We start from the raw sequence: 11,890 nt of genomic DNA, 5'->3' as shown, positions 1-11,890 counted from the left end.
GGTTCCCTTTAACTTTCAAGAAACCATCTTCCATATAGAACCGGCCAGTCTTGCCCTCTCCTACCAAATCAACCAAAAATTGTGCAGTAGGATCCTTGATGAGTAGATCCTGTATCTGGTCTTTGATGGTGGTGGACACTTCGCTCCCCCTTAAGGTGACGAGTAGGCACACCGATGCTAGGTCATCTCTCCGACTGAGTACATCAGCAACATGATTGGTCTTCCCACTTCAGTACTCCAGGTTGAAGTGGAATTCCACTAGGAGTTCCTTCCACCTGGCCTATCGAACATTCAGCTTTGGCTGGGTCATGAAATGGATAACAATTATATTGTCTGTCTTGACCATGAACAGGGTTCCTATCAGATAGCTCCTCCAAAGGCGTAAGCAACGGACGACATTCAATAATTCTTTCTCATGGGCGGCATAGTGCCACTCTGCATCCTTCAGCTTTCGGCTCTCGTACGCTACATGATGCTCTTCTTGTAGCAAGACTCCACCAAGGGCATAGTCAAAGGCATCCGTTTTTACCTCGAATGGCTTGGCCAATCAGGGAGAGCCAAGACGAAGCTACTAGGTATAGTCTTTTTCAATGCATCAAAGGCCTCTGATCTCCTGGGTCCCCAATCCCAAGGCATATCCTTCTTAAGGAGTTCTGTCAATGGCACTGCAATGAGAGAGTAATTTTTCACAAATCATCGATATAAGTTGCATAGGCCAAGGACCGCGCTCAAGGCATGGATATCCTTATGCAGCGGCCAATCTATGATAGCCTGAATCTTCTGTTGGTCCACCTTGATCCGCCCTTCCTCGATGACATGTCCAAGGAAGTCAATCTATTTTTGAGAAAGAGAGCACTTGGATATCTTCCTATATAGTTCGTGCTCCCGCAATCGGGCTAGTACCTTCGCAAGTGCTCCAAGTGTTCTTCCAGTGTTTGGCTATATACCACAATGTCATCCAAGTATACCACCACGAATTTGTCAATGTACTCTTGGAAGACTTGGTCCATCAGGGTGCAAAATGTGGCTCGAGCATTAGTCAAGCCGAACTGCATAACCAGGAAGTCGTACTACCCATATCTTGTCACACATGTCATCTTGTATTCATCACCCATTGCAATTCGAACTTGCCAATAACCTATTTGTAGGTGTATCTTGGTGAACATCATCGCACCACCCAGTCTATCGAACAAGTCTGCCAATAGCAGAATAGGGTACTTGTTCTTCATAGTGATTTTGTTTAGAGTTCGATAATCCACACAGAGTCGTAGGCTGCTATCATGTTTCTTTTAGAATAGAACAGGGGACCCATATGATGACTTGGAAGGCACGATGATCCATGTGTCTATCATTTCCGTGAATTATCTCTGAAGCTTGGTGAGTTCAGGTTGTGACATTCTGTAAGGCGCTCGGGCGGGTATCTTCACACCTGACACCAACTCAATCTCATGGTCCACAATACGCCTAGGTAGGAGTCACTTTGGCATGTCTTGTGGTATGACGTCTTCAAACTCTAATAGCAGTTCATTCACGGGTACAGGAATGGGACCCAAGGAGCGTTTTATATCTTCAATGCAGAGGGTGGCTAGGAATGTAGGTTCATGTCTTTTGACCCGCTTCTTCAACTGCAAAACCGAGATGTTCTCAGCGGCCATCTTCATGGGCATGCATGGGATAATGAAGGGCTTGGCCCCATTTGTTCCCATCATCAGTAGCATGTCTGCATATGGTACGGGCATGGTGTTGGTTTGCCTCAGGAATTCCAACCCAACCATGAACTCGAAGTCATTTATCATTACCGCGAGAAGGTTGAATTTTTCTTCGTAAAGGCCAACTCCACTAGTACCTCTTTGGCTATTCCACCCACTGGTTGAGGAGGTGATTTGAAAGCCTTGACACGACCTCTGCCCTTTCCTACAACTAGACCAAGGTGCTCTACTTGAGTCGAGGCTAAGTAGTTGTGGGTAGCATCTATGTCTATCATCACCAGAATGGGCTTGCCATTTACCTTCATCTCGATGAACATTAAGGTCCTCTTTTTGTTTAAGAGGAGTTCTCTTATCCGCCTTCTTTTTTCCTTTCTTGGTGATTGGACAAGAATCTTTCTTCTTACGGATACCAGTACTGGTTCCCGCTAAGGCCTAAAAAATAGAGACAATAATTGCATTGAAAGCACCTACTGGTTCGGTCTGGTCCGCATTATCTATGTCCTCATCGGTCCCATCATCAAAATCTTGATAGGAGTTCATCTGTGCATGTGGGCATTTATTATTCCAATGTGGACCGCCATAATAACGTCATCTTGAATGGGGATTTCTCCCCCGATCATTGTTGTTCGACGCCGCACTATTGCTTCCTGAGGAGGGACCCTTAGATTTTGTTGCACACCGATCTCCTCCACTTCTACTAGGGCCACCATTGCCAGCCTGGCCCCCTTTGTATCCTGCTCGGGCAGGCGGTGGAGACCTATCCTTCTGAGCTTCCACCTGATAGTCCCCAAGGCATTCCACTACTTGGATCGCCTTAAGTAGGGTATCTACCCTTTGTCTTTGCAGCTCCATACGGGCATAAGGTTTCAACCCTTCCAAAAATGTGAAGATCTTGTCTTTATCCCCTATGTCATGTATGTTCAGCATGAGCGCAGAAAATTCCCGCACATAATCCCGCACTGATTTGGTCTGGCGGAGCTCCTGTAGCTTTCTCCTTGCATTGTACTCAAACATTTTTGGGGAAGAATTCTAGGCGTATGGCTACCTTTAGTTCTGCCCATGTCTCGAGAGCATCTTACACCAGCCCTGATGGCTTCGTACTTCACCTGCCACCAGAGTTTAACATCACCCTGATGATACATGGCAACATTTGCTACCTTCTCAACTTCTTCTAGGCCCCCCACGACATCCAATTACTGTTGAATGTAATATGAAGTTTCCACTTCTTTGGCATTCCAACCTCCACTATGTGGCTTTGGCTCAGGAATTTTCAATTTTGTGCTGCAGGGGCGAGGTTCACAACACCCCCGATTTGGTTTTCGCCTCCTCGAGGCGGCCTTGTAAAGCAACATTGAGCTGGCATGTCAAGTTGTCTATAGTTTTTTTATGGCAGTCACCCTATCTTCCTCTTGTGCCCTATAGGCTAAATCCTCGGCACACTCCTATTGGAGGCCCTTGAAAATAATTTGGCTGCTTCACTGGCTGTTCTTTACCGGTCTCCTTCAGAGTCACGATTGATGTTTACTATGTCAGCTTCGGCCTGCAGTATTCTGCGGTCCAGGTCGTCCAACCTTTGAACTAGGTTGGTTCTTAGTTCAGGCACCATATACATAATGGGTCGTAATACGTCAACCGTCTCTTCAAGGGCCGCAATGCGGTCTCCATGATTCACCATGGTCAGAAATGGTGGTAATGGCAATGTGTTTCCTCGTCCGATGTCGAGCCTTAGCTCTGATACCAACTGTTACGCGGAGCAATCCTGAGATTCCTTGGAAGGGCGACGTAAGGCTAAGCAACTGATGTCAGTGAAGTTACTATTTGCCAACTGAGGTCCCCTCCGTACACTAGATGAGATTGTCAGTGTCGTACGGGAAAACTAATGTCAAGAGCAATTGAGAGAACAGAAATGAGAATTGAGAATGAAAGAAAGCTTGATTGCATTAATGAAAGCTATTACAGAAAAGCAACACGGTGTCGAGGGGGAGAGACATCAGTACAGAAAATTATTTGCTTGCTAGAAAGTTTGTTTGCTTGATCCCCCTAATAGTGCTTTAAAAAAATAAACCAAAGTTACAAGACTAGATCTTACTAAGCTAGAGAAATATAATGGAATTACATGAAATAAAATTACTCTATATTTACAATGAAAAGGACTTAGTTTTCTACAAGGTAGAAATTGGTCCGTTGTCAGCAACTTTGTCTTTGGTATCACAGTCTGCGCGCGCGGTTCTTTGGCATCACAGTCTGCGCGCGCGGCACTGTTGGCATCTGCCTGCGGCTGGGTGCTGACAAGGGATATCGGCGGGGCGACAGAGGCACATGCTTGCTTGTTACTTGACGCACAAAACCACGAGGCCGTCCGTGGCGCTAGCCGTTGGGAGGCTTGCTAGGACGACACGGGGCGCGTCCAAGGGGTCATGGGACATGGCTGGAAAGCCCCCATGACATCATACACGTCTACATCAAGTATTTACATAAATAAAAATAAATTCTCTAAGTCATATTAAATATTATGTCAAAGCAAGGATCAGAAATACGTCTGGCTAGACTATTTAAAGTAAAAGTTCTATAAATTTTAAATTAATAGAATTTAAAATTTATTTATTTATTTATTTGGTTCGAGTTTTCTTTTTTAATATCAAACCAAATGCATATATATATTTTAAGTCAGTTGGTTAAATTTTTTGGTTTTTCTTCATCACCCCTAAGTGAAAGAAAAGAAGGTAAAAGAGGAGATGTCGTATGAAATTGGAAGTCTGCAAGATGTAAAGTAGAATTGGAATTAGGTTATAGTTTTAATCCCTGATGCCTATTTTGACACTGGAATTCGTGGCATCATTTTTATTTTTTGTCTATTTATTTATTGTTTATTTCATTCTTTCAATAGTTTGGATACAAAATCTATGTTCTAATTAAAAAAATTGTTTTGCATATTCGCTTTCACTCGGTATATACATATAAGACATGGTTAATTAAAAACTTAATCCTTGCAAATCAAAGACGCCCAAAAAAAAGGACATCTATTTCTTTTGAACGCGTTTGTGTGTATATCCAAGTCCTAAAAAAATTCACTATTATAGCAATTCGTCATTGAGAATCCTTAATAGACAAGAATTAGTACGCGTTAAGACACATGTATTACGTTTATTGATTTGATGTCAACATCGTGTACACACAAACGTTTTTAGCTATTTTAATACCCAAGTAGTACAAATTTCTTTCAAATCGAGGATACCCTAGTATAGTCAAATATTGAGAATTCTATACTTAGAGGTTGTTTGCCTTAGCTGATTTAGAATAGTTGATAAGCATTATATGCTGAAAAATATTTTTAAGTGTTAAAACTGATTTTAAAAATAAGCAGTTATGTGTTTGGATAAAAGTGCTGAAATTAATAATATGCAGCTGAAGAACTGGGTATACGAAGAATTTTGTTTTAAAAAAAAGTTTTTTAGGGATAGAATAGTAAATATTTTCGTCAAACTTAAGTGCTTATAAGCAACTTATGGCTTTTGGCTTATATTTGGCTTATAGGCACTTTTAATTTTATCAAACGCGTAAATAAGCCAAAAAATGCTTATAAGCCAGTTTGACCAGCTTATAAGCTTAGCCAAACAGCAAGCGCTAGGGTTTTTGCCTCTCCTTTTATTGGTATTTTATTTATTTTATTACAATCTCAAAATTCTGAGTAACTTCAATATTGTCCTGATCTCCTTGGTAGAGATGGCCCGACGTCGCGATGCTGTACGCAATTCAAACAAGAAACAAGTCGGATCTTGGAAGATGACGAGTATTATCATATGTGGAAATTTTTATTGCCTGCCTCATTGGAGTTTTTATGAACATTAAGGTACCTAAACCTGAAGAAAAAATTGTTCCACAAAAAACAAAGCCAATTCCAACTAAAAGTTGTCACTTTGCCTCAAACAAAGGGAGAAGATCATACCAAGAAGATCGAATAACATGCGATCTTGATCTTAAAATTCCCTTTTCTGGGCACAAAGAGATAAATATTGGTGTTGTAGCAGTATTTGATGGTCATATTGGAGAATATGCTAGTGAAATGGCCTCAAAAATCTTTTTGGAAAAGTTTAAGTTTCACCTTAAGAATTATAATGGTCATGAATTTATGGAATTTTTAAAAACATCATTAGTAAAAACCATTGAGGAAATTGATACAGAATTTTCCAAGATTGCTATCGAACATGAACTCTATTCAGGATCTACTGCGGTTGTTGCTCTTGTATATAACAATCATGTTTTAGTTGCTAATGTTGTCGATTCAAAGGCATTTATTTGCTCTAAGAATGATCAACGCGGGGAATTGGCTGGTGATCTCGTTAATGAATTGACAAGAGATCATAACGCGCTGAGGTTGGATGAGAGGGCTAGAATTGAAGCGTCTGGAGGTAAATTTAGTCGGACGTTTAATGATGTTCCTCTGCTCAATGGCCATTTTCCTATGACTCGAGCTATTGGTAATGTTCCTTTGAAAAAATATGGAATAATAGCTACTCCAGAGGTGACTGATTGGGTTAATTTGACTTCAAAAGATGAGTTTTTGGTAGTGTCATCTGATGGGATATTTGAAAGTTTAAGTCCACAAAAAGTTTGTGATTTTCTTAATAAAGTAGAGCATTATTCAGATCCATCAATATTGGCCAAAGACCTTATTCTGAAAGCATTTTTAGAAGGCAGCACGGATAATTTATCAGTTGTTTTGGTTCCCTTGCGATCCCGTAGATGATAAATCAGTTGTTTTTGGTTTAAAAAAGCAGCCTAGTGCATAAAACATCCCGTATTCACGTAAAGTCCGGAGAAAGGCTACACCCCAAAAGATGTGAGGTAGACAACCTACCCTAATGCAAGTATTTATGGCTCTACTTTCCCGGTTTGAACTTGTGACCCATAGATTAGGCTCCGTTCAAATCAGCTGTTTTTGGTTGGTTTTAGAAAAATATTAGCAGCTCTTTTTATTTTTTAAATTTTGTTTAATTGATTTTTTCAATAGTTTAATTGATTCTTTCCCCTTACCATTAGTATTAGTAGTTAGCCTATTATTGATTATTCCGCTTGTTATCTTATTATTTTGTTGTCGTACTGTTTGTTGCTCATTTTCATTTTTTCTTGAATGAGGGATCTATCGGAAACAATCTCTTTGGTTTAAAGGTAAGAGTAAAATCTGCATACACACTACCTTCTCCAAACTCCGCTTGTGGATTGTTGTTGTTGATTCTTTCAATAGTTTGGATGCAAAATCTTTTTCTTAAAAACTGTTTGCATAGTCTTTAATTTTCACAAATTATAGCCGCAATATTTGTATGACAAAAAGAGGGCAACATGAGTTGTACCAAAGTACCAGTTGCACTCCTTAAAAATACGGGTGTCCTATGACCCTTGGTTTTATTTGAACAGTAATAAATACCCCTTTTTAGCTGACCACTAGTTTCAAGAAAATCAGTGAATTACACGCACCATTGGTTTTATTTGAACAGTAATAAATACCCCTTTTTAGCTGACCACTAGTTTCAAGAAAATCAGTGAATTACACGCACCAACCAGATTGTGCCACATCATTTCTTTTTCACTATTTTTATTTTTATCATTATTTTAATTTTATCTTTTATGCTTTTGGGACCTTCTTCTCCGACTAGCTCAACCTCGCCGGAAATTTCCACAGGCACTCCGTTTAACTCAAGATTTCTTGAAATAAAAATAGAAATCAATCAAAACCCATCAAAAGTATTCCAAATCATCAGAAAAACTCAAGAATTGAAATCAAACTTGACACCAAGTTAGAATCATATTTTTCTGGTAGAACATGAGAGGTTTTTTGACCGGCGAACCTCCATTGTTAATCTTTTCTCATTCTCTCTATTGTTCTTGCCAGTATTTTTGAGTATTCGAAGAATAAGCCCTATTTTTTCCAAAATTCGAGGATTAGTCAAGGATATTCTATGCATCCAATTACAAATTCCCGTCAATCCCACCTCCATTTCACATCTTCTGAAAGGGAAAGAAAAGTTTTTAACCCGTAAAAGCAAACTTGAGTCATGGCATATCCATTTTATATATTGAATCTTAAACCTGTCGACAAAAGAAAAAGAAAGAAAGGAAAAAAAGAGAAAAGTAAAAAAAAAAAAAGGAAAAGCAGCTATTGTTTGCAGATGAATATGGTTAAAGTGCGGGAAATGGCGGATGGAAGAAGAAGAAAACAGTAAGAAAAAAAAGAAAAGAAAAAGAAGAAAGGGAGAAAGAGAAAAAGAAAAAGAAAAGAAAAAAATTAATGAAAAATGATACTTTTGGGGGTTTTATGTGCTGTCGTCAAGTGTAAAACACATCAAGCGCCACATCAGCTAAAAAAGGGATATTTATTACCGTTCAAATAAAACCAGGGGTCATAGGACACCATTTTTAAGGGGTGCAACTGGACACTTGGTACAACCCAATGAGGTAATTATGTATTATCTCAACGACGAAAAAGAAGAGAAAGTAGTAGCCAGGATATCAAACTAAACTAAATAACATGAAATATTTGTTGAATGCGACACCAAATTAATGTCAGTTTCAAAAGGCAAACCTATGTCTGAATTCAATTAATCATAATAAGTTATTAATTGTTTAAAATTTTTGTGTATCACTTGCATATTAATGTCCCTAGGACCAATGGCAGAGACACCCTTTTACTTTACAAGGGGCGTCATCTCACACTTTTTTGCTCGCGCAAAGACATACATAAATTATTTTCGCTTGCAAAATAACAAAATATAAACATCAATTTTGGGGGTGGGCATAATACCGACCGAACCGAAAAAATTGGCTGAATCGTGAATTTCGGTTTTTCGGTCGGTGCACGGTTTTAAAATTATTAATTTTCGATTTTTCGGTGCGGTTTGCGATTTTTGTATTTCGGTTTTTCTGTTAAACCGAAAAACGAAATTTTGTAATCGACCCATTGAATCCCCTGGTGTTTGCAATGTAAAGACCTGGTGTTTGTAATCAACGAGAAGCCCCACGACGTTTACAAAAGAGAGGGGAATGACCTTATTAGGACTACAAAGTAACTTTAGCAGAGGCATTGGGAGGAACCAAAATATTGAAAGTCACTGACCTAAAATGAAACCAATCCCAGAAACAAATTAAAACAAAGTAAATGCTCTATGCAATTTTAAAAAGAAAAGAAGAGAAAATTAAAGCAGCCATTCGAAATCAAGATTTTAATGATTTTTCCATGGAAAAAGTCTACTCATTTTTTAACTTCATAATCAAACAAAATGAATCACTTTTATAGCAAATATCTTAAACCCCAAATTTATTTACCTAAACTTCACAATCAAACAAATTACATATAAAATATACCATTTAGACATTTTTTTATATATAATCTTATCTCATGGTTTGCCAATAATAGATCAAATAATAATAATAATAATAATAAGAAGAAGAAGAAAGAAAAAGTAGTAAGTTAAATCATCTGATGGAAAAGAGAAGAAGGAAAAGAAGCGGCAAATTTTGCTTTATTTAGAAAAAAATATCACTTACATTTGACTAATCAGTAGATACTATGCTTTTGCTTAAAGTGCTTCCACTTTTACTCGGTATAGAAGTTTCTAGTGAATGAAATTGTGAAACCTGGTTATGGTACCATTCTATATCAATACTGTTTTATTGAGGTCCATGTGTGGATTTTCCAGTACAAGATCCATCTTTTTTCTGGAAGTAGATTGTGAGCAGTTTATTATCTGTTTCTTTGAATGTAGTCAATGTCAAGATGGCCAGTTCATATATTTTAGTATTTGATGCATCTTTAGTCTGTGAAGTATTGCAATGAAGGTGGTATTGTATGTTAATTTGAAAGGCGTTGCTTATTATTTGCATATATGTGGTAGATTTAATTGTATTGTACATAATTATATAAGGACAGACTTCGCTGTTCCTACAAGTCTACAGCCGTTTGAAACCGAAAATATAAACCGGGAATAACCGAATAGAACTTTGGAAAAACCGCACCGAACCGTAAATACTTTGGTTTGATTTGGTTATTAATATTACAAAACCGAAAACCGATAAACCGAACATTATTTTTATAATAACCGACCGAACCGACCGATGCTCACTCCTACATCAATTTGGAAGTAAAATATTAGAACATGTACCGCCCTAAACCGGAACATACAAGTTTAGTTTAATAAATTACCGCTTATACAAGATCTTGCATGCGCTAATTAAGCCGCTGCTGCACATGACAGAAAGGCTTATGGAACTCTTTTTCCAAATACTTTTCTCTTAAGCTTTACTCCAAAAGGTGTGACCTCTGTTTCACACAAGTTCAATCCGTGCCATACTCGACGAGGCAAATATCGTCGAAAATAGAATGTATTTGAGCTAAAATGAGGCCCTTCTACTACTTGAACTTGAGCAAAACCAGGACGCCAGTCATCAGTTCCAGCCAATTTAAGATAGAGATAGCAAATTGGCGATTCGACGCATTGAGCAGTGACTTGAAACTGATCTGTAATACAAGCTTGAAATGGTTTTCTGGGAATATCATCAAGAACTTGTGGTTCCAATGGATCAATCTTTCTCAAATGCTTGGAATTCAAATGGTGCACTAAAATGTCATTGGATTTTTCATCACCAAACCTTAGGCTTACATGGTTTGAGGTTTCTGCACCCTTTGTACATGTTGTCTCTATTGTCACAAAATAGGTACATTTCTCCTGCATTTATCAGGACAACAATATATTTTCAGTCAAAACCAACTTAGTAATTTGCAACATTACTATGTTACGGATTCAGAAGGATCCTTGGCGTAACAGTAAAGTTATTGTCATGTCATTAGGAGATCACGAGTTCGAGCCGTGGCAACAGCCTTTTGCAGAATTGCAGAGTAAAGCTGCGTACAATAGACCCTTCTGGTCCGGCCCTTTACTATGTTACGGATTCAGTAAAGTGAAAAGTCGCGATGTACATGATCTTTTATTTTTTGTGGGGTTTAAGTTATATACACTGAAAATACGAAGAATTACGATTGCATTTTCAATGTAATTTAACATGTTATAATATATTATTTCATCTATATATCTTTCATGTTACCAAATCATGCTTGCTACAAATTTGTTACTCCTATGTTCGAAGCAAGTTATTGTCTAATTATTAGACCACGAATTACATGTGTCTGAAAAAGTCCAATTGTTATTTCACGTGGCAATCCACACAGAGGCATATACAGGAATTTTTATAAGCAGTGTCAATATTTGAAGAAGTGAACAAACTAATAAATTACTGTAATGACAAACAATGTCATTTTTATATTTATACCCAATATTTTAATTTTATTTATTATTTATTCATGCAGATTATAAAAAAAAAAAAATCGGTGAAGCACTGTCACATGACACTGTTTCAAGCAACGTCCTACGCTCCTGAATCCACATCGATGTAATGAAAGTGAAGGATATAGAACAATGGTAACTTAATTACCAACAGTGTAAAACAATATTACAAATTGTCAATGCGCAAAAGTTAAACTCTAATACTGTAGGTTGTCTACATCACATCCTTAAGGTGCGACCCTTTTCCGGACCCTATGTGAATAAGAGACGTTTTGTGCGCCGGGTTGCCAGTATATAAAAGTTAATCGACAAACAAATTTATATCAATCTTCAAATTGTGAAAGTACTAATAAATTCTCCTACCTTCTTCTTTGTTGAAAGGCTCTCACTCTTCGCCTTGATTGAAACCTCTTTCCCCAAAGCAAGAAAGAAAAAACTGAGGACGAAAATTGATGTTCCAAACTTCCTTAACATCATCTTTAATCTCTGAGTTTTGATAGAAAATAAAATGAAGCACTTAAACATACACAACCCATACACAATTGTTATATAAGTAGTATTATCTGTTTGATACTCATTCTTTGCTTCATATGAAAAAAAGGAAATATTCTTGGATGTTTTTGATTACTTGAAGATAATAACCATCTTTTAATAATCTTCTTGTTTCATTTGCTTTCTAAGATAAAGCATAGATTCTGGCGACTAATTAAATATTGAGCCAACCTTTAGAGATCCTTTAACTCAATACTTTCACTTTCATCACAAAGATATGCCTTTTGATTAAATCAGATAAAGATTGTTATAAAGGGATAAAAAAAATTAAACAAAGAAAAAAAGACTATTTGG

At 37.7% G+C, this 11,890-nt stretch overlaps 2 protein-coding genes across 2 annotated transcripts; one reads left to right on the top strand and one right to left on the bottom strand.

Moving 5' to 3' along the window:
* The first annotated feature begins 5,547 nt into the window (after positions 1-5,547).
* On the top strand, positions 5,548-6,456 carry LOC104234646 (putative protein phosphatase 2C 76). Its single transcript, XM_009788241.2, has one exon. It carries the CDS (start codon positions 5,548-5,550, stop codon positions 6,454-6,456), a length of 909 nt encoding a protein of 302 aa, XP_009786543.2.
* Positions 6,457-9,964: 3,508 nt separating this feature from the next.
* On the bottom strand, positions 9,965-10,435 carry LOC104234645 (embryo-specific protein ATS3A-like). Its single transcript, XM_009788239.2, has one exon. It carries the CDS (start codon positions 10,433-10,435, stop codon positions 9,965-9,967), a length of 471 nt encoding a protein of 156 aa, XP_009786541.2.
* Positions 10,436-11,890: the final 1,455 nt, after the last annotated feature.

This window comes from Nicotiana sylvestris, chromosome 11 (genome assembly GCF_000393655.2).
Source record: "Nicotiana sylvestris chromosome 11, ASM39365v2, whole genome shotgun sequence".
NCBI classification, from domain to species: domain Eukaryota; kingdom Viridiplantae; phylum Streptophyta; class Magnoliopsida; order Solanales; family Solanaceae; genus Nicotiana; species Nicotiana sylvestris.
Note: the sequence above shows the minus strand (reverse complement) of the source record. Positions and strands in the feature narration are given on the sequence as shown.